Genomic DNA, 24,369 nt, shown 5'->3' with positions numbered 1-24,369 from the left:
TTCATAACTATTGATGGTTGGCTTCTCGGTCACATGGTAGTCATGCTGGTCTAGTGTATTGGTTTAGACAAGCTATCTGTGATTATACAACTTAAAAATATTTTGAATACCATTTAAAAGCATCTTTTTCCTCCTATAGTGTTCACTTTTCATGTTCTTCACATCAGACAGCAGTAGCAGCAGTACATATTAACATATTGTTAGATGCAAGAAATATTCCTACCCCTATTTGGTAGGAATTGTGACTGAAAATTGTTTTGTTATGGTATTATGTTATGGTATAGTGAAGACTTCCTGCAGCAGCAAGTGTAATTTTGTGTCTTAGGCTCCAGTTGATTCTTATAAACTTGGCAAGTTGTTTATATAAAAGTGAGGCATTGATATTCACTGTAAGTAAACAATTTTTGATAAGAATTTGTCTAGAGGAGAGTGATTTTTTTTTGTCTTTGTGGAGGTGTTGTGGGTTATATTTAAAAATATAATGGCAGCAAGCAGTATAATCTCATTTTGCTATGTTCCCCTTTGTTTCAGGATACTAACTGCCAAATTTCATACATGTATGAATATTAATGCAATTTTAGTACCTTAATATTTACATTTACATAATTTTTCCAGAAACATGTCCCAAAAAGGGGGGTTTGGGGGGTTTTGCGCCCCCCCCCCCCCAAAAAAAAAACCACTTAAGCACAGTAATCTGAGTAGCTGTAATTCATTACTTCCATGTCTGCGAATCCCACAATACAAACAACAAGGCTTGCATCAAACGGTGAACTCCCGCTGACACATCAGACTGGTGTCGTATCCTGGTGTGGACACAATTCAGTGTGGTGTGTCTGGTGTCCCGCCACTGGCTGCCTGGTTGACAGGGTGAGGCCCTCCGGCTCAGACCGGCTGGCTCGGGACTCGGTCGGTCCTTCGGTCGCTTGCGTCCCCTTCAGACGTCAGCGCAGGCTGGTCTCACCAAGGCTCCTTTACAGCCTGCTTTCATGTGTCCTTTAATGAGGAAACCGCCGGCTCAGCAGCCTGCTATAAAACACAGGCAAATTAAAACACCCAAATATGAATCAGCTACGCTGCCTAATTCGGCGGGCCAGGCCAGAGGCGTAGTTCTTCCTCAGCAAGACCTCAGTAAGACCACAGTCTATTGTCTGCTAAGGCCAAGATGGTGTTGGAGGCTAAAAGATCCTGTCTGACAAGTGACACCAGCTTTTTGATGGGAAGAGGTATGTGATGTCAGTGGCTTCTTCATCCAAATCTAGACTTACTCCTCTTTTATAATCAGATAAAGATGATCTTCAAAGCACACAGCCGAGGCAAGTGCATACTTCCCCAAGAACAATAACAGACTGAGTCACAAGCCCACGACACAACCCCTGCCACCAACGGCTCGCCGCAGTCTGCTACAACTGTGGCTGCCACTTAGACGACAGCAGCTCCATAAAACGTCGCGCAGAAACACCCTCAGAAAAAATGGGGGTAAAATAAAACAAAACCGCATTTGTTTTTTTCCTCTCATTTCATTGTAATGATGGAAATAAGGGCATCATTCTGAGATTAGTGCTGCTATTTCTCCCCCACTGACGTTAAACGTTATATGAGCGCCTGCTGAAGAGCTTTGGAGAAACAATAGAATAACAGCCCACTGAAGAGCAGGATGGCTGGATCAGAGCAAAGCACAAGTTAAATAAGACTGGGGTAACAGCCTCTGAAACATGGTACCAGAAAACTGGTGTGGTGAGACATACAGTTGAAAAATCAAAGGATCACACAGTTTTTCGTGTTACAGTCCTTTCGGTCCCTTACTTGTAAAGAAATCAAGTCAAGTTTGTTTATATTGGCCAGACACAATTTGGATCCTGAGGGGCTTCACAATCTGAGACAAATGACTTATGACATCCTCTATCCTTAGCTCCTCGATTCAATTGAGACAAAACTTCACAAATAAAACCTCATCTGAAGAAATGAGAGCAACCAAGGAGGGATCCCTCTTACAGGACTAAAGTAATGAGCACACAGAGTAGGTAACAAGTGTTATTTTCTCTATAAACACTTAGTCAAATAGGAGTTGATTAAGCAGAGAGAGAAGCTAAATGTATGAGCAAAATAGAAATAGGCCACTAATGTATGTCTGGCCCAGTGTTGGTCTGTCAGTCTGTCTGTTGGTTCCACTGACTGGAGGAAATACCTCAAAAACTACTGGACAGAATTGCAAAGAAAAGATTTTTTTATGAGTGCGTTCCATGTGTTATCTGATATTCAAGTGTATGTATTTAATATCTAGGTCTTTACATCCTTATTCCTTTCTTATACTGTGCAAAGCTATCAGAAAATGTGCAATATGTTGCTATGGAAATAAAGTTTTGTTAGGAAAAAATGCATTTGGTATTGCTTGGTATAAGCAAAATCTTCATGTTTTTCTAATAATTAACTCACGACAAAAGATTTGTTTAGCCCACTAAATTCATGTATGTTGTTTTATAGTGCACCACCAGTTTTCACTTATCTAGAAATAACTCGACATCTAGTGGATTTGTTGGTACAAAACCACACAATACAGACAATTATTGTCTATATCATCTGTATCAGATATGTAGTTTTGCATGAAATCTTAAACAGTTATGGGATGGATTGTCGTGAAATTTGATGACCCCTAAACTTTTTAGCTTGTAAAATGTTTATTTGTCCAATTTGTTTTTCACCAAATACCTGCAAACCTTAAGGCATTCTCATCAGCCTTAGATCTACTTTAGAAACTAAGACGGTGGAGATGATTATCGCTATACCTGCTAAACATAAGCATGCTAACACATTTTTTTAACAGGTTTTGTGTCTTTGTTCCCATCAATTAAAAGTTGCACACAGTGGAGTGTCAGTGGAGTGTTATCAATTTAACGTCAATGTTATATGAAATGTTTGAAACCCTTTTGACAAAGATCCAGATGGACCAAAAGGTTATTGTGACCAGCGAGGATGCTGAGCAAGAGCAGTGTGTGATTTTCTTTTTACAAAACTGAAGTGACACACGCAACACAGCTGCATCTGAGATAAGTGGATATCTTCTTTGAACATCAATTATTAGTTAAAATTGTAAGCTCTGTTTTCACAGTGTGGACCTCTTCAGTGCTGACAGATAATTACATGAGTTGTACTGAATTATACTTTGAATGACAATGGCTATATCCACAGTTACTGTACTCATGTTACAAAGCCAGGCAAACACCAAATACACAGAACATCTTTTATTTTAGGCTACAGTGTGACTGAGGATCTGTTTCACAGAGCAACGACAAACTGTAGACACTATTCATGAATTTTACTAAAAAAAGGTGACAGCATTTAGATTCCTCTTTAATACTACACAACAAAATGAAATATACATTATATACATTTGTTCAGAGCAGGGAGGAACCGTTCCTCGCTTACACTTTACACAGATGTTGTACAAGCTGAGAGACAAAGACAGAGAGAGAGGAGAAATATGTGAGGATAGGCTTTAAAGTAAAAACTGGCGAGAGAAAGTGCTTGACAGTGAGAACAACATTTTGTAGTGAACCGTATAAAATTTAAACAGTATTGGTCACAAAATAATAGTCCAGCGGCTCGATAAGCAGTTGTAGACAATAGAGAAGTGAGGTAAGTTCAAAGAGATTCTGTAACTGTATCAAAATGTCCCGGCACATCGCACTGCGATGCACACAGTGCAAAAATAACCAGATATATATCATCACAGTATTTCAACAAGCAGAACTGGCCAACCCAGTGAGAGGTGACTGAAATGCTGTTAAACGTATGAAAAAACTGGAACTACTATGCCTCGTGAATACACTGGTGTATTCACAAGGGAAAAAATAAGCAGGATGATTGAAAAATTACAGTATGTTTGCTGGCAGGATGACTGAATGACATCACCTTCCTGCCAAAAGCAGACAAAACAAGTAAACTCTGGGCCCGCAGTGTGGCCAGTTTTGGTTATGTGACATGTAATACTGTGAATATGGGATTTTCTTCTCATGGAAAAACCTTAACTCTGCACTCTCCTGCACTGTCTTGTCAATTAAATTTCTGACGCTGTATGAATCCCTTACTGTAACTTGTGTCTTTTCTGTCCTCTTTTACTTAACAAGGACAGGTCCGAGTCATTTGGGTAACAGGCAAAAATCAAACCTTGAACAATCATGCACTTATTACCTATCAATCATCCACAAAAAACACATTATTTGCATTGTTACATGTAAACCAGCAGCACCTCATCCTACCTCTCATGTTCCATTGTGGCCTCTCAGACTAAGACAGGAGTTGCTTTGTCTCTAGATAGTGATCTAAGGTCAGTTTTAGCATTTCCCCCATGCAGAGGGAGAGCCGTGAATTGAAAATATGATTCAGCTAATGCAATGAGGGGACATGTGTCGACATACAGTATGTTAATTGAACCACAGATCTGTGCCTGAGGGCAAGGCCTTAGTCTCTCCTGAGCATAGTGGGATAAGGGGCACTGGGGTGTGTGGTTGTGTAGTGTGTGTGTGTGTGTGTGTGTGTGTGTGTGTATGGTAACATCCCCCTCCATTCACTGGCCTTCCTCCTCGCGTAGGAATTGGAAGACAGATGAGAAGTCCTTGTTAGCGTAGCCACGGGAGCACATGACTCGGAAGATCTGGTGGGCGAGGGAACCCAGAGGGATGGGTGTCTTAGTGTTGGTGGCAGTGTTCTGAGCCAAACCAAGATCCTAGAAACAGAGACACAGTGTCAGATAGGTGGGCTAACATCATCAGAATGGCAGACTATTCTATAAGATTTCTTAAATTTGGTATGTGTGATAGAACTACCAAGGCTGATATATGCAGAGCACACACTGGAAGTGTATTATTAGACTCTACTGGCACAATGCTGAAGTTCATGAATGCCATGAGGAACATTGAGGGCATTAAATTTTAAATTTTTATTAGAAAGAGGCTAAATATAACAAGGCTATAACATGGCGATGTGAGACCTAACTGATATAGTACCAGTGCCTGAATTTGATATGGATTTCACCATCTTGAGCTAACAAGAAGCTAACGCTATAACAAATCCACAACATACCACAGCCTGTTGTGAGCTAATATTTTGTCTTATACTGGAGCGGATGAGACGAGTGACGAGAAGAAGACAGTGCTGAGAGTGAGCGAGAGGGGGCAGGACTATGTGGGTAGCAGCGGTGTGTGTCAGTTTGCATCGGACAGAAGAGAGCAGAGACGTTCCAATACCAGTTTTTCCTCACCCATAACGATTCCCGAACTTTACATATCATTCAATACCGAATGCAGATCCGATGCCAGCACATTTAAAAATATCTGAGTTCAATCCAGTTGGTAAAGAGTCAGTTTTTTATTCCCACAACCCCAAGCAGTTCAGTCCAGTCCAGATCATTGATTCACAATCAACAAAAAAAAAGAACAAAATAACAGATTGTATAGAATACTCATTGTACAAATGGTCAGTCACCTAACTCAGTCAGGTTTGCAGTGTTGGCTTTTGCTCTGCTAAAACACTGAAGAAACTCCCACTACGAAATACACAATCCATTTGATTATTCCTCCTTCTGATACAAACTGCAGAGATCTTCTGCTTACCACAAACTGGCTACAATAAGTCAGACTTTGCAACATATTCTGATGTCGTGGTAAACATGTCTTTCACTGACTATAACATTTCGTGTATGGGATGGATGCCGCTGAGAAGTAGCAGGGTCCCATTTTAGGGTTACTACATTAAGCTGTATCGGACCCGTGCATAGACTCACATATTAGTCAGTGCTGCATTTTAGACAACATTGGGGACATTTTCTGAAACTGCTATCTGTTTTGTATCAGCCCTTGAAGAGACTGAAAAAGCGCAGCTGGTACTGGTGTCTTGATACTGCGGGAAATTGCTCTTGAAATCACTTCAAATATTCTGAATCAATATGTATCGATAAATCAATATATTTGACAGCACTAACAGAAACCCAGATGGACTAAATAATACACAGCCACAGACTGACCCAGTTAATGCAGCGACAGTAAAATTAAGTGGCACACAATAAGTCACAGATGGGATGGTGAAGAGGAGAGCAGGAATATCCCACAGACAAAAGAACAGTTAAGTGAGACAAAGCAAACTGCAGGGTTGAGATACTGAGAACAATTAAATGGCCACAACTTAGGTACGTGGTTTAAGTCATTCCAAACGCTGCTTTTTCCAAAGTGAGGATTTGACGCTTGTCTCTGATTTATTTCACTGTAAATTGTAAATATCTTTAAACTTTGGAAAGTTGGATGTAGTAAACAAGAAATGTGAGCTCAGCTTGGGCTCTGAGAAATTATATGAACATATTTCTTTGTGAAAGAATCACAATCAAGCAAAATAAAGAAGAAATCAAGAGATTAATCAATAATGAAAATAATTATGATTTAGAGCTCTGAAATTGTCAGAGCTGATGGTGAAGACAAAGAAGATGACAGAGATCGCTTTGTACCTTGGCCATTAGTGTGGTTCCAAAGCCGCCCTGGTAGTTGTTGGCTGAGGGGACTCCCTCCATGACACCAGGGACTGGATTGTACGTGTCGCTGGACCAGCAACGACCTGAGGACATGTTGAGGATCTTTGCCAGCAGCTTGGGGTCCAAACCCAGTCTAGGAAAATGAGAAGGAGACAGAGGTCAGTATCAGACTTTCAGATGCTGAAGAAATTACCAATTAAAGGTGTCAGGAATGAACTGCGACAACTTCCCAAGCTTTGAGTTTGCCTTTGTTCGTCAACTTGTTATTTAGTCCACCGAAAATCATTTAGCATTGCTGTGATCTTGACTTCAAAAAAGTTTACTTTTATCTTTTAGTCCATGTTTATTCCTGACTAAACTCACATTTCTGCTGCATTATTTAAGAGGAAATCACCGACTCTAAGGCATACGTGCTTCTTAGTATCTGCGAAACCATGTTTTTTGTTTTACATGGACGTACATGCATACATGTCGCATTGGCCTTTGGATGGTACGCTAATGTTGCTGCCATACAGGTCCAGGCGTGACTGGCCTGTAAACAAATACATAGAAATAAGGGAGCTGCAGTTTTGGGGATAAAAAGCACAATAACATTTACATTTCTCAACCAAATGGAATGAGTTGTTTTTATATTCAAGAGTTTATGATCTACAAGGAATAATTAAAAAAAACAAAACCTTTTTTTCCTGCTCCATCATAAACGCTTGAATATAAAAATGACTTAATGAATTGGGTTGGGAAATATAAACTTTATAGCGCTTTTCATCCAGAAAAACAGGAGCTCCCCTGTTTACATGTATTAGTTCACAGGCCAGTCTTGTCTTATCTTTTATGAAACAAATATCAATCTAAGAACATCTCTTGTATGCAGTGTGACATAAATGTCTCCTAAACAGAAGCATACATCTAATATCACAGATTCTTGTGTGGAAGATAAAAATGATTGATTCAGTGAGGTGGAAAAAGAAAGAGGACTTAACCTAGAAGCGGTAAGGAAATAGGACAGGTGGAATGGAAGGGTCAAGAGCGCTGATTATGGAATTAATTTTCAAAACGGGAGCAAAAGAGGAACATGGAAAAAGATGGGTGTGGGGCGGCTGGTGATTGTACTGACCTCCATTGAACCTTATGCTAGGTTGCGACCATTCCTCAGTGTTAATGGCTGAAGGCTTTGTAATGCTGGCTAATGCAGTATTGATGTTTACCAGCACATCTATCCTTCATCATCCCTCTTTCATGAAAAAAGAAAGTGGAGGGAGGAGGAGGAGAAGTGGTTAAGCAGCACAGGGGAGCCATAAACCTCGCTGTCAACGTATAGACTCTTACTTCCCTTGCTGCCCCATTTTGCAGCAACCCACTTCCATATGCAAGAGGACAAATCTCCAGGCTATGATAAGAAGAAGCAAATGAAACAAAGAGAGCGCAGACAGAAGCAGGGAGTGAAACAAAGTGCCAACCATTACAGTAGGGAGGGTGTAACTATAGTGTCTGTGTCGGCCGTGCAGCTTTTGTATATTAACGGTTTAGAGGCCAGTGTAAAGCTGACCACATCAAGCCCTGGCTGCCTCAGTTCACTGTTACTTACAGGCCTGTAACTCTATTCTGCTCTCAATATGACTATTAAACCATCATAGGTCCTTAAGGCCAGCAGCAGCCCCCCCCCCCCCCCCCCCCCTCCACCTGGCTCTCATTCTGCCATTACTACCACAGTTTTTATTAGCTGTCTACTAACTAATTAAGAAAGGGAATTGCATTTACACTCTCTCCATGTCTCCCTCCTCCCTTACCCTTCGTCTCTTTTGTGTCCGCTTAGCCCTCTCTTGCGTTTTTAACAAACTATTTGGAAATGTGGCACAGGAGATGCTGCATGCGTGCAAATATCTGAGAGTGTGTGTGTAAACATGTGTTTTAGCTTGATTCTTTTTTTAATGGCAGTCTCTCTGATGATGGCTTCTTTAGTTTAGGTCTGTAACATCCCCACGCCATCTGCACTCTTTGAAATAAAGCTCCTTAATAGAACCATAGAGGGTTCTTTGGCTTGTCCTCATATGATAACCCTTTTTGGTTCATGGTGGAGCCCTTTATGAAGGTTCCACCTGGAATCCTTTCAGGGGCTTCTGCCTAGCACTCAACATATCTAGAAATATCTGTGCAAGGTTTCACACAGAACCCCCCAAGAGAGGTTTTACAGAGAACCCCTTCTATGTTGTAATGGTTCCACCCAGGAACGTCTCTGGGGCCTCTATCCGAAGCCTTTCTACCTTCTAAGGGCACCAATAGGAAACCATTCAAGGGGTTTGACCAAGAACCCTTTTATATTGGGTGGGTTCCAGATGAAATCCATTACATCTGGAACCCACCCATAGGATTCTATCAAAAACCCTTTTGTATTCCAAGGGTTTCATTGGAACCCACGCAGGGGGTTCTACCGAGAACCCTCTTATATTTCAAGGGTTTCATCTAGAACCCAAGCTTGTTATATTTCAAGGGTTTTTTTTTTGTATAAGCCACCAAAAGGATCTAATTTTTTTTATAAGGGTTTCACCTATAATACTCTTGTCTTCTGAGGATTCGAAAAAGAACCACATTGTATTCTACAGATGAAAACACAAGAACGCATATCAAATAAAACTGATTAAGGGGATTCCAGATACATGTAGATTTAAAAGTACCATTTGAAGCATGCATAAACATCTTAATATTTGAGGGTGAGGATCTTTTAACACCCATGCCTTAAATAATTCTTCCTTCCAAAAAAGGTTCTTTGGATGAAAAGGGTTCTTAATGGAACCAATAGTCTTACAAAAGAACCTTTGATGAACTGTCTCTTCAAAAAAAGGTTCTGCAGAAGCAAATGGTTCTGGGTAGAACCTCAGCCCTTCTGGAAGAACCTTTTTGGAACCCTTATTTCTAAGAGTCAGTCTCTCCTCTCCTCATTCCCACTCTCTTTCTCCCTCTCCTCTTCCTCCCCTTCGTCTTCCCTGCTGACACGTCCCTGTCTGAGGACTCTGGGGGACATATGTTTGACATCGTGCACAAACCCCCCATCTCTCCGGCGTGCACACACACACATGCAGGCAGCCCCTCCCTGCGTTCTGGGTCAGCAGCTGAAAAGGTTACTGGCTGAGCTACAATAAAGCGCGTCCGAGCGCGCAGATCGTTTGTTATAGCGACTAGAGACGCTGACGGGGAGCTGTTGTCCTCTGTTAACGATAAATCAATGAAGTTCCCCTCCTGCTCCCATCACGCACACACACAACCACTCACACACACACGGCCATGGTTATTAGCTGACGCAGTGGTGTTGTTCCTCGCCCGCAGTAATTTGCGTGGAGAAGAGGACATGTCACGGTTTAACAAGATTGACATGGATAAACACACTAAGACACGGACAGTGAGACGAACATGTTGCTGCGTGATGCTGCCACAGATTAAAGAAATGCAAGAGCGAGAGAAGGATGGAGATGAAAATAAGGGGAGGGTGTTTATGTGTTTATATGCTGGGGGAGTTCTGGCAGGTGGAGTTCATTTGCAGCGATGGTATTAACTGTCTGTTTCATTGCGATTAGCTTCTCGTCCTCGTCTGATGCCACGGGAAAGGAAGCCCAACCCGTCCCCCCATTTATTATTACATTAAAGAGCTAACGAGCACATATACACACACAAGCATTTACTGTCCCATTTATAGAGGCAACAAGCATGTTTATCACCCAACTTTAATCTTCACTGGAACATATGCTCACAATTCATTTAAATGAAGAGATGTGTGTCTGTGTTCAAACCCGTTTCTGTCTCTCAACACAAAGGGTTGTGTGTTGTTACACCCTTTAATTCGCCTGTCGTTCTCCCCCATAAAATGAATAATGGGGCAAATATGTGCATCGCTGCTGCTTGTGCTTCAGTGACAGCGACTGCATGCCTTGTATGCATGAATGAGTGCAGATACACAAGCATGCAAGGTGAACCACAAGCGGTAAAAGCTTCATGTCCCTGCCTGGGCCAGTCGCCTCACTCCTCTTCTTCCTCTCCTTTCATCTTCATGTGCATCATTAAAATCGCTGCCGCCTCTCTCGGCTACTCTCCACAGCTTCTCATCCCCCTCTTTCGCTGACTGGTTGGCTGCATGCAGAAATTACGGCGGGTGGAGAGGAGGCAAGAGAGGAGAGATGAAGGGATTAAAAGAAAAGAATAAAATGAGGAGGTAAAGCAAATAGGGATGGGGAAGAAAAGCCGAAAGAGCGGGAAAGAAAGGACGGCGGAAAAGCAGGGTGTATGTGTGTGTGCGTGTGGGTTTGACAGTGTGTACATGTGTGTGTGCTCATAATTGTCATGCGTGGCCATTCCTTGCACTAAGAGAACGTCACGCTCTGTTGGAGACGGCCCGAGCTTCCATCTGAGATCAACAAATTAGCTTGACGAACAGAGGTGTGTGTGTATGTGTTCGCCTGCATGTACAGGTAAGGAGAAACACACACACACACACACACACACGCGCGCACACACACATATTGGAAGAAAGGGCAGCTCTATCAGGCCCAAGTCCAGCATGATAAAATGTTATTGCCGTTTTCCTGTAAATTGGCTGTGAGTGCTCAGTCTCCTTTGTGTTGGACTGTGTCTTGTGTGTCTCGTGTGTGTGTGTTCGCACACGTACGCCTAAGTGTCCTCTCTGCATAAGCGACTGGGCCGCAATGCAGCATGGGAGATTTACGGGTGTGGGCTCGCTCTAAACGATGACAGTCTTTGTCAAACCCTATAATAAAGCCCTAGAGATTGGCTAGTCAGAAGTGGTGGGGGGCAGTGAAACACGCACACACAACACACACGTACACGAATATGGGTCAGTTTTGTGAAGATGTAAAAAATAATTCATATTTAAAGCGAAGAACAGATACAGTTATTAGTATCCTTATACTTTTTTCATGGGCATACATTATAATGATGTGCACAGTGAGTAGAAGTTGTTGTAGTTCGGTAGAAAACTGCTGTCTTCAGTGTCTGTAGATGTAAATCTGTGTGTCTAAATGTGTGTGTGTGTGTGTGTGTGTGTGTGTGTGTGCGCGTGCATCAGAGACAGTGTGGCAATGTGTAAATCTGTGTTGCTCCCTTAATGCCTCCATATTTCAGAGGCCTAGTGGGGGGATTTATGTGCGACTGCTCATGCCAATTTTCCTCCTCTGTCTCAGCACAGATAAATCAGCTGCACTAACACAGCTGCACTGTGAGAAGAGCAATTCGCGTACATGTGCGCGCACGTACACACACACATACACACAACTGGGTGCAAATCCCATAAAAACAAATAATAGTAACACGGTGAACAGAGGAAACTGTCTATTATTGGCAGGGGAAATGTATAAACAGATTGGATAATAAGGTGAAAAACTTATCTGATGGCTCTGGTAAGTTAATTTGTGTGAGACCTAACCTGTTCTATGCTCTTAGAAATAAAAGTGCAAAATAGAACCATAATGGGTTCTTTAGTTTGCCCATAGGAGAACCCTTTTTGGTTGCTCATAGAAACTTTTATACAGGTTTCACTTGGAACCCTTTCAGAGAGTTTTACCTAGAACCCAACAATGAGGGTTACACCTAGAACCATTTGTGAAAGGTTTCACACACAACCCCCTATGAGAGGTTCTACGGAGACCCTAATATGGTGTAATGAACTGGAAGCAGAACTCTCTCTTCTAAGGGTTCCACCAAGAACCTTTTAATATTCCAAGCACTTAACATAGAACACTCAGGGAGTTCTGCCACGAACTTTCTAATATTCCAAGGGTTTTACCAAAATCCTTTTTATATTCCAAGGGTTTTATCTAGAACCAACCTAGGGGGTTCTACAGAGATCCTTTTATCCTCCAGGGGTTTTATCTACAACACATTCAGTGGGTTCTGTAGAGTTTCTTGTTATATTATGGGACAAAGGACCCTTGATGAAATGAGGATTTCAACAATCCTTGAAGAACTCTGTCCTCCAAAAAGGATTCTTTAGCTGAAACGGGTTCTTACTGGAACACAAAGAACCCTTGACGAACTCTGTTTTTAAAAAGCCCTTCAGGAAGAACCCTTATTTCTAAGACTGTGCCAAAATTTCCAAAAGACGCTTATTGTCCAGAATCCTTATGTGAGCCATTTCAGGTCGAAACTTAGTGCTTTGGTTTAACTCCAAAGACTTCATCTCCCATCATTCTCCTCCTCCTGGCCAAAGCAGCTCTGCGCCAGGATGAGGTATGATGAATGATGGGATTTCTAGGCAATGTTCAGTGACAGGGTTGTGTGACAGGATGGTGGTGAGAGCTCAATCAGGAGATGTAAATCAGAGTCTGTGGCTCCACCCCCTCATCCATCTCTCTGACTCTGGGCTGGGCTGACCCTTTCCCACTTCCATAAACCATACACACACACATCACACACACACAAACACACACACACATACACATTTCCAAACCTGTGCTGAAGTAGTAAATTACTGCCAATGTTACAGCGATATCACTGGTATAGTAATTGTTTTTATAGTGACGGCTATATCTAAAGGGCTAGGTCGAAGCATGCGTGGCTAAAACTGGGAGAGTCAAACGTGCCTTCTTTAAATTCATGGTGCTTGTACTTCTTACAACCAAACTTCTGGACACTCCAAATTTTTCTTGCTCAACATCCGTCATCAAGAAAAATTAGCCCCACTGGATCTACTGAACCCTGTTTTTTTCATGTCGTTACGCCTCACAAGGCTGTATCTGTATTTCAACAACATATTGTGATTAGTAGATCATATTCTATTTAGTAAGTGGAAACAGACAACTTTTTTGCTTTAACTTTGCTAAATTATGAAGTAAATGATGACTGCTCAGCGTAATGGCTATAGAATAACAACACCATCTACATTTAGATTAGTTCCCTATAAACTTTGCTTTCACCTGTCTGCTGCTGGGCAAATTATGTCTCCATTATAGACTAAATTAATTAACAAATTCACACTCTTTCTTTACCCCTCCCTCAACCCTGACGCCAGCCCCTATAGGCCTGCAACGAACAATTAGTTTCATTATCAGCTGATCTGTCAATAATTTTTTTGAGTAATCGACTTGTTGTTTGCTCAATAAAATGTCAAAATAAATGGTAAAAAATGTTGATCACTGGTTCCTGAAGCCCAAAGTGACATCACCATATGTCTCGTTTTGTCAATTCAGTTTACTGTCAAAGGGAACTAAAGAAACCAGAAAATATTCACGTCAGAAGCTGAAATCAAAGTATTTGGACATTGTTTCTTCAAATGACCCAAAATAATTAATCAAATATCAAAATATTTCGCAATTTGTTTAATAGTCGACAACTAATCAATTAATCGACTTATTGTTGCAGTTCTACCTTGCTCTAGCTTTACTTGTTTGTGTGAAGCAGTAGGTGAATGCTACTTATGTTATTACTATGCAATGCTCATCATTACAATAGCTTTCAATTTACCTCTTCAGCCAACATGTTAAATTCACTCTTATTTCCAAGTGGTGTCATTTCTCCATGGAGCTCAGCTCAGAGGAAATGGGAAGTGAATGAGTGTTGTTTACAGGTGTTGTCTTTGCAGCAGCAGCACAAACAACGGTACCACTTGTAAACACAACAGGGAGACTTGAAAAGTTGTTTTTTTTCATTTTAGGTGTAAGTTTAAGTTGGGTATATCCACATTTAATAGCCCACACATGAGTTTCCCAGTATTTCTTTCTGTGCTCTACCACTAACTATTATTACAGCTTCTGTACATTAGCCTTGCTCATGTAAATCTAGTGTTTCATCCTTGCACTTCCCCTTAGGATAACAGGTAGGAAGCAGCTTAGCGCAGTGTTGGCTGACAGTACCTGATGCCAAGGTTCATGGTCTCTGCGGTCCCAATCATCCCTATGGCCAGCAGCATGTTGTTGCAGAGCTTAGCTGCCTAAAGAGGGTTGACGAGAAAGCAGGAAATGACACTTTTATTGTGTGTATATATGAGGAGGTTTGCCAGAAGACATGTTGAAAAAAATTAAAAGGTAGATCAGACAAAATCATAAGATGACTCAGCTTTAGATCAAACACTCTAAAAAGATTTTTAACAGGGACATTTTGAAATCTTTATTTTGGATGGGTCTTTACCTGTCCAGTGCCAACCTGGCCACAGTACACAACATTGGCTCCCATGCAGGTGAGCAGCTCCTGCGCAGCATTGTATTCTTCCTCCAGTCCACCCACCATGAAGGTCAGTTTGGCCATGCTGGCAGCCCCGACACCTGAACACACAACATGTTAAAAGACAGAGGTTAATGGTGAGCACATACTACACTTGGTGGTACACAACAGGGGTGGGACAAAGTCATTGTTTTGGAAGTGCCAAGTCCCAAACTTTGAGTTCTGAGTCAAAATGAACTCTTCACCTAATATGATGCAATTTTAACAACAGAGACTTGACTTATTGTTCTTTGTGCAACTTTAAATGTTGAACAAACTTGGAAGCTGTTGCATCACCGTGTAATTTGTGTCACACTTTACAAATAATCTTTGGGCTTGGAGGAAGGTATCACGTACAGTATTTTCAAGTCAAAAGACTCAAGTCCAGGTGAAGTCATGAGTCATCATTGGTGTTAAAGTCCTAGTTGAGCTCTTTGGTTCTTTTGATTTTGTTAAGTTGAGTCTAAAGTCATTCAATCTGTCTCGACTCTGACTTGGGTTCAAGTCATGTCACTCGAGTTCACACCTCTGGTAGACAAATTCCACAGATCAGTCCGCAGTCTCTGAAACACAGACCTGTGGACCTGCAACACAGTGAGCTAAATTTAACAAATCTCTCAATAAGTGCTGGAAAATCATAATTGAGCGCAAATAAATACGTGTATCCAACTAAAATATATGGATTTGCCACACAAAAGAGCATCATATAGCAACCACTTGACTGTTTCAACACTACCAACTGTGTCTAAAAGGTCAGCTGTGTATTTTTCTGTGAATGTTTGTTAGACTCATAGTGGGACAGACGTGTTAAGTAGTGGAGCACCAGAGGGACAGAGGTATCTTTAAAAGCCGATTGTTGCCATCATCCTCTGCACAACTCTCGTGGGAGCCCTTGCCTTTTGTCCTGTCACCCTTACTCTCTCTGTCACACACACACAAACACACGCACACACACACACCAACAGCTGTGCCTGAGGCCAGCCCCCCTTATGGGGGTATCAGTGACAGGCGTGAGGGGTAATTAACTTTACACTTTATCATGTTCAATTAGGCGTCCCTCCCCATGCCTGATGGCTTAAGGAGCGTGCCATGTTGTAGGAGGCAACCTCACCCCCCCCGTGTGTCACTCCACAGGGTCCTTAATGCAGAAATAACCCCTTTTCAGAGTGGGCTGGACCCAGCCGGCCCGAGTCTCCTCTGCAATGTCCCTTAAATGCTTCACTGAATAGCCCCAAACATTAACACAATGAAAACACATATTTTATACACACAATCACACAGGAGAAAACAAAATTTGCCGCAGATCTATCTGTTTTTCACACACACAATACAATGGCAGTCCAGGAATTTTACCCAAAAGTTTATTATTTCAGTGCACTAATATCATTTGTTAAACTGTAAAATATTCTGCCTTCATTACAAATCTTGTATGGTTAACACCAAGTGTTAACCATACACCTTCATGTATATATTCTATATTCTCTACAAAGAATAATGGCCAATATATCAATATCTCCCTAATATCAGTGTCTGCCCCCCCAATCTAGAATTAGTTGTGTCCCAACATAAATGTCGACAATATTAAACAAAACATAAACATGTTAGCTTTTAAGTAAAACTTGTTTTCATTACAAAGAAAATGCAAGAAAACAAACCAACCAGGTTATTTTGACACATGTATGCATCTAAGGGTTAAGAATTTCCTTTTGCACATTCACTGTACTGTTATCCAATGCAAGACATCAAACTCCATTTCTCATCTAAAACACAGTTTCTGGTTGACTGTGGACAGCACTGAAACCTTTGTGTGGACATCAGACAAGAAGACATGCGCCAATCAATTTTTTAACATGGAGAGTGATGGGAAAATATGGCATCCCTGATTTCAGCATTTTTAATGCTTTGCCCCACTTGGATTTCTTAAGAAAATTTGGAATTTGTGTGGGATCATGTCATATAATGCCTGTACTATATTACAGTGGAAGGGGATAGGCTTTGATCATACATGCAAAGTGACAGACTTTTCGGTTCCCCAAAAGAAGGGGAGAAAGAAATAGAAAGGGAAGGAGACAGAGAGAAAATTTCTCTTTAGGGTGCCGTCTAGCTCTAATGAAAGGCCTCTTAATAGTGAAAGCCTAATAATGTCAGTGTTAATAATTAAAAGGGAATTGCCGGGGACAAAAGCAGCTGAAGCCACATTATCAGACTTCACTGCAGAGGAGAGGAGAGGAGAGGAGAGGAGAGGAGAGGAGAGGAGAGGAGAGGAGAGGAGAGGAGACTTACTGTATATTTATATGCTCCATAAATATAAATATACATGTCTTTTTCCCCTCCCCCTTCTTTAATTGGCTGTGCTGTTGTCAAGTGTCTGATGATGCCACTACATTGTATGTGTGTGAGTGTCAGTGTTGAGCTGTCAGCAGGTCATTAGGGCCATATAATGAAGCCCAAAGCCCACGCTGCGGCAGCTGCCTATGGACACACGCTCAACATAAGGCCACCACACACACCAATCATACACACATATGGTCCACAGACCATGGACATGATTTAGGTCCCTTCTTGTTACTTTATGTTGTCTTTTTAAAATCTCTTTTTATACTTCTCAATTAATCTACAGTATCTAAAAATTGTTTGTTTGACCAAACAGCTTTAGTAAGGCATTAAAACCAATATCAATATTAAATTGAAAATCAATCAAAATGAGTTTTCACTTTCAATAATCACAATTGATACAATATAGAGTCTTTTTAGAGAAGAATTTGAAAATGTAAATGACAGCTATCAGGGCATAAAACCAGATCTGTTGATCTTTAAAAATAAAAACTCAATGGCAAAGCCGTAAGTGGTAAAAAAAAAAAAAAAAAAAAAAAAAAAAAAAGTTTAAATTGAATTAAAATTGAAAGTCAAATAGTATCATAGATTTGGAGAGTTGTGACACCCCTGAGGCATCATTGTCACAGAACTTTTCTTGAAAATGCTGTCATTATAATTTTGAGACAAAGTGCTACTCTGGCAAAACTGGAAATCGTATTTGAACCTGAAGCTTCTTTATAAGCTCATCTTGTTTGGAGAATGCTGTCTTAATTTCTCCTGTAGTAAGACCAACAGAATTGACTTTGAATTATGAATGAGTGAGAGACGCGTCCCTCCTTAAATATACCCTGGCTTTACATTAGGGCAGTGTGATATTCAAAAACAATCATACTGCGATTATGATGATTAGTGGGAATGATCATTTTTACATCACAATTGATCGATGATCATTTTTACATCATAATTTTCAATTTCATGGATTACTATTAAAATCATGATGATGTTGAAATTATATGACATTTGTTGGGGTCTGTACAAAACAAATATGTTTTCTCACATCTGGAGAACCAAATTTGTGGGCCAGGGCATCTCTGCAGCACTATAGTACTTCATTATAATGTTGTTTTGTCACATTTCCTTTATTAAAAAAATTGCAGCTCCTGTGATTTGGATATTGTACTTGTACTAACTATGCAGGCCTAGTTTGCATGATTCAAAGTCACGGCTCATAAAGAGCTCTAAGATTTCAGTACCCACAGATCTCGATACTGCAATGTAACCCAGCTTCATTTTTTTTGGTACCGATTAGGGGTATGACGACACATCAGTCTGGAACGATATATTGATTCAATATTCAACGATCCAATATGATCAAAAGAGCATTGTCATTTTTAAGATATGCCTTTATTTTGAAATGTCCATGACATGACATGTCTGTGTCCCTAATGTCTGGGAGAATTCAGTCATAAAACTGTAGAATCGTAATTTAGTTGCATTTTGTAAGTTGACATAAATGTAACTAAATGTGTTAAATGGACCCATAATGTGATATTGATCACAGAGTCCTGAACTGAATCGAATTGAAATGACATGCCGAGGCAGAAATAATGTTGTATTGTGATGAAGTTTGTGATTTGGGATGACACCCCTCTCAAGCATTCCACTTTAACTCTGCTGTCTCCTGTACTGTCTGGTCTGTTTTTGCCAAAAAACAACAAAAACAAAGTAAAAACATATATCCTAGAAAAAGAAATAATAAGTCAAACAGAGTTTTCATTAATTGCAGGGAGTTGTAAAAGTTTAACTTGCATCACTTTTTTCCCACATTTCATTTGCTTGTTTTCAAGCTTTAGGCTGAGCTTCTCTCTCAGAGACAAATACACACACACACACATAGAAAGAGCAGTGTGACAACTATGCCGGTTCATTAGTAGATATCACTGTTTGTGCACGACTAAAGAGGAGATTATTGATAACACAGTCAACACGCTCATCAATATATCTCACTAAGGAGAGCGAGACAAAAGAGAGCAAGGGAGAGAGAGAGAAGTAGAGAGAGATGTAGAGACGACAGCGGAGAAGGAAAACGATCTTTCTCTTCCTACCTCCCAGCATCCCTCCCAACTCTCCCTCCCTCAAATTAACTAATCACCCATAATAAGCTCTTATGATCTGTAGTGGATTTCTATAGGCAGTGACACTGGGATGATGGAAGATCCTTGTTGGTGGAAGAATAACACATCATTAGCATAACAATATGTGTGTGTGTGTGTGTGTGCGCGTGTGTTGGTGAGTCTGTTCAGTGTGCACGGGCAAAAGTGCATTTGTGTTTGCGTGTGCGACGTCTAATTCTATGATAGTGTCTGTGCACTGTGTGTGTGTATGTGTGTGTGTGTGTGTGCGTGTGTGTGGGGGGGGCATCCCATTCTCGGACTGGTCCTGTCAGAGACGGATTAAAGAGGAATCCTAATGAGGCTTCCTGAGCGCCGGGTCCGCCCGGCTCATCCATCCCAGCGGGAGTGACAGTCCTGGATCGTTAGCACTGCACAACTACACAACGCCCCCTAGGGGGGAAGATAAGGGGTGTGTGTGTGCATGTGTGTGTAAGCGTGTGTGTGTGTGTGTGTGTGTGAGGGGTGGGGGCACCTATGATAGAAGATACAGGGTTGAGAGATGGAGAGGAAAGAGTAGAAGAGGGATGGAAATATTAAAAAGACGTCCATGAGAGAAAAAGTTATGTATATAATGCCACATCAAATACTACGTCATATAATTATGCCAGAGTGCTTAATATAGTACATAGTGCCACTTCTCTCAGGGAAAACAAAAGCAGATTCAGAGTAAAGGCAAAAGTGCCACTCTAATGTCTAGCAGGCAATGCTTTCTGGGAAATAATTCCCTTGGGAAAGAACCACCTCTTTCTGTTACTCTCTCTCATCCAGTTCCAGAGTTACAACAAGTTTTGGTTGGCTGAGTAGTGAGCATCCACCTCCTCACCCCCAAATCATGCAAAGCAAATATTCTCACAGCATGCTGAAGCTGGCTTGACTATTAATGAGCTACTCTGTGGCCTTGCATAGAGTGCACGGGTTAGGAGGAGGAGAAAAGAACCAACGTGGCTCCTACAGATAGCTGCATGACGTATGGGAAGATATCGCACTATGTGTATATCCATGTGTCTCTGTGAGTATGTGTACTTGTGTGATATCCAAATGACCCAGTATCAAGTAGTGTTGAAGCTTCTCCAGTCGAATGATGCCTGCATTCGATCCGATTTGTGTGGTTTAGCTCACAGCCAATCATCAAAGCGTTTCGATTTAATGTGACATGCGATTGGCCCAGCAGGTACGACCCATACAGTCTGTGGTGTGCTGAAGTAAAGTACAGTGTATTTGATTGAGTAAGCAATTAAGTGTGACAAGCAGAGAAGAAAAAAAAATTGATTCTTGGATGCATCGTGATTCTCTCTTTTTATTGATTATGAATCAATACAGAAAAGTCAATAACGAGAAATTTAACACCCTATTCTCTGTATCAGTTTTATACACACATACATGTGCATCGTGTTTATGTTCTAAACTAGGCTACTTCTTGAGTTTTGGTGAGGATGGCTGAGCGTGAGAAACTGCAGATTAATACAATTCCACCAGCACCCCCTGGCTTACAAGATAGCATATGGAAACATTTTGGCTTTTATGAAGTTGAAGGGAACAAGGACCTGGACAGGAGCCACACTGTAATGCAAGTTTGCGTCTAAAGCCATATTTCCACAGCATGGCTCGAATTGACTCTAGTCGCTTTTGGTACCTCTACTTCATTTTTCCACTGCACAGCAGACAGTACCTCCTAAACAAGCAAATCACTGTAGAGAAACTATTGCAGCAGTTAGGAAAGTTGTGGTCGTGAGCTTGGCTATTTAAAAATACCAGGACATGCAGTACATCTCACAACCAATCAGTGGTCTGCAGTTTTTCACGTCATTGTTTAGTACAGGCTTAGATCTGCTGATTGACGGGAAATTAATTTGTTTTGATAATCAATTAACTGTTAAAAGTATTTTTTCAAGCAAAAATGTCAAACATTACCTTGTTCCAGCTTCTCAAATGTAAGAATTTGCTGCCTTTCCTTGTGCTTTGTGATTATAAATGAAATATATTTGGTTTCCGGACAGTTAGTTGGACAAAACAAACAATTTGATGGATCATCTTTGACTTGAGGAAATTGTGATGGGCATTTTAAACCATTTTCAGACATTTTTAAATTGATAAATTAAGAAAAGAACAGATTAATCGATAATGAAAATGATCTTTAGTAGCAGCCCTAGTTAATATTTTGTGATTAAAATTTGTGTGGCAAGCAAGGGACCACAATAACACCTTGGAGGGATTTTAGCTTGCTTGGAAGTACGAGGTACAAGATATTAGGTACTATTGGTAATGGAAAAATCAAAAAAAGAAAGTAGAGTTGAACTGAGTTAAGCCGTACGTTGTAGAGGAAACTAACTAAAATAACTAAACAAATTATGGATCATTACAAACACACTATGTTTTAAAAGTAAAAATTTGTCACACGGTGAGAAAAAAATATCATGTGCAGAAACAAAAAATGTTGATGCATTAAAATACGTTTTTTAATCACATAATAGCAGTCAGAATGGTATCGAATAGTGAAGTGCCAAGAGACTCCCAAAACTAATGCACAGATGCCACCAAAATATTCTAATATATGGCTATATAATATATATACCTGTGGCATCTGATAAAAATAATAGCATAAAATGTAGAAAGAGGTCATTTCAGGAATGCTTCCATTTACATGGTGGGTACTGAATTAAGTAGGAAAAAAGATATCACATGAAGTACTCTATTGGTACTGGTCAAGGGTACTGGTATTATAATTTTTCAGACAATACCCAACCCTATAGTGTGGCCCGTATGCAAGTTTGCTTCCATAAAGTAACAGGAGATATAGACATCTCCTTCATCTGATCTCTTCTGTTAACGAGGTTCGAGTTAATAAGCAGCCAATCAAGCACTATTAGGACAGATGCTTTGCAGCAGGCTCCAACGGCAGGCACTAACCATGAACATAAGAGGGTGAAGCTGGTGGTGTAAAAGCAAAGGAAGATCAGAGAAACAACTTTGGTTTGGCCTGTTTGTAGTGAACACTAAATTCATTAGCACTTCTTTCATTACACCCAAAAAGAATCAACCAAAGCGATTCATGACAACCTTATAACCTTTAAAACTAGGATTCTTTTTGAAGTGGTGTGTGCATGTACAAAGTAAGTGAGAATGTCTGTGTACATGTGCATGCAGTGTCTGTCTGTGTGTTCCTGAGTATGTGTGTGTGTGTACTAGGGACAGGTGCAGATCCCAGAGCCGGCCGCCAATAAGACGTCAGTTAGAGCTTCTGAGGCCGTGTCTCTGAGTTACGAGCCGCATGTAAACCAGTAGGCACTTTTTATTGGTGGTGGGTTTAAATTAAACTACATTTGTGAATATGAGGCTACACAAACAACACACACAGTTGCAGACACACACACACACACACACACACACACACAGAAAAAAGGGATGTTCCCAGAGTTTGGTAATGAATGACGCATTTGACGACGTGCCACAACCCGGCTTTTTTCACCCCAGAGAGTATATGGAAAAACACTCGGAGCAAAACAACACCTTATAATATCATTAGAGCTCCTCCAAACACCTCATTTCCTAAAATGATAATGTAACTGCTCTCACTTTGAGAATGCCAGCAGAGATTTAAGGATACGCCAGATTGCATGTCACACCTTTAAGTCCAAATGCATCTGGTGTAAACAAACTCAGGCTTTGGCAATATACTGCATTGTTTGCTACTAAGTTTTTAACTATATGCACATGTAAAGTTACAGTTTTGGCTCGGCTGCAGTCATCTATAATTCAGGCTGAAAAGAGCCTTCACACTTAGTGTAACAGCCTTGAGTCAATGGGAGATGACTGCCTGCAGTGTAAGCCAGTGGGGGTAGGATGTTTACAGGCAAACAACGCAGCCTCATGTGGTCCACCATTATAATTACACCCAAGGGCAGATCTTTTTCTAAAACAAATTAAAAACCCAAACAGGCCCTGTAAAAAGCATAACGGATATCAAGTGAATGAGAGAAACGATACTAGGGTGTGAGTTAACCAAAATCGTTTGCACACGTAAGAAAAAAAGAACCTTTCAACCGTTTATCTGCCAACTTTGCTAATGCTACGCCGTTATGTTAAAAACAGACTCTTTATCGACTCCAGTTAACGAGCACAAGAGCCATGAGAACTGACTCCTGCACGCAAATTCTCCATGAGAACCTTCGGCAAGTGCGACTCAAGAAACTCTGGGTTTAGGAAAAAAAGAAAGGAAGAGTTAATTCAGTTTGGAGACGTCAACATAGTGTCTTACTACAGCCTTACAGGAGAGATATATGTAATACATTTACTGTACTAAATCATTAAATGACCATCCTTTGTCATCAGGTATTAAGGAAACATGCTAAATTGAAATACTGGCCTCTCCAACAACAACTATGCTACAGCCAGCATGTTCACCTTTGAAATTTCCAATCCCAGTCCAGAATAACTGTTCTTGTTTGGCCATTTCATGTTAATTAGACTTAAAATTAATGCTGAATTATTTACTGAATGACTTAGTGTCTGTTTCTGGGTCACAACAAATCATTAATAATCTTTTAGAAGGAGTAGTGATTCAACCAATTTAATATAAAATCCATAGCTCCAATTCAGTTTGGACTGCAGTACTCTTTTTTTTAAAAATGCTAGGGTCTTACATATTGCTCCTTTAAGGTTTTCGTTTGCAATGCCTGACCATTGACCATCAGGCCAGGCCTCATCATCATCATCATCATTATCATCATCATCAGTAACTGCTCTGTTGTGTAGAGGAGAGGCTGGTCAATGGTAGGTGACAGAGGCTGGAGGGAGCAGGAGAGATCCACAATCAATCCTTTCCCTGGCCCAATGAGACTCATCTAGGATAGAGCAAGTTAATAATGATCCCCAATTAGGCTGTTAGCACACAGCCACACACAAACACACACACATACACACACACATACACACACACACACACACACACACACACACACACACACGGTTGCAGAAACTGTCCTTCACACAGACAGAACGCTAATTCGCTTTTAGGTTGAGTGACATTTGGGTTACATTTGATGGACACTGTTTTTATGACTCATACACCAGCTGACTTTTTGTCTGCACACACAAGTACACAGCAGATGACATAGGGGCAGGGATGTGAGAGCCAGTCCCCAGCTGCTGTGGGTCTACCTCCAT

General features: G+C 40.8%; 1 protein-coding gene across 1 annotated transcript in view; it reads right to left on the bottom strand.

The window, feature by feature from the left end:
* Positions 1 to 3,224: 3,224 nt before the first annotated feature.
* The window catches only part of hibadha (3-hydroxyisobutyrate dehydrogenase a), a 34,593-nt gene continuing 13,448 nt past the window's right edge, over positions 3,225 to 24,369 (bottom strand). The window contains exons 5-8 of the mRNA XM_084739709.1: positions 14,645 to 14,778; positions 14,371 to 14,447; positions 6,494 to 6,650; positions 3,225 to 4,723 (exon numbers count right to left, since the gene is read on the bottom strand). Of these exons, the coding sequence (XP_084595835.1) occupies positions 4,565 to 4,723; positions 6,494 to 6,650; positions 14,371 to 14,447; positions 14,645 to 14,778 (527 nt within the window). The 3' untranslated portion in view covers positions 3,225 to 4,564. The remainder of the gene's footprint in view (positions 4,724 to 6,493; positions 6,651 to 14,370; positions 14,448 to 14,644; positions 14,779 to 24,369) is intronic.

This window comes from Lutjanus erythropterus, chromosome 16 (assembly GCF_056507025.1).
Source record: "Lutjanus erythropterus isolate fLutEry1 chromosome 16, fLutEry1.hap2, whole genome shotgun sequence".
Taxonomy (NCBI): domain Eukaryota; kingdom Metazoa; phylum Chordata; class Actinopteri; order Lutjaniformes; family Lutjanidae; genus Lutjanus; species Lutjanus erythropterus.
This window is presented reverse-complemented; position numbering and strand designations above follow the sequence as displayed.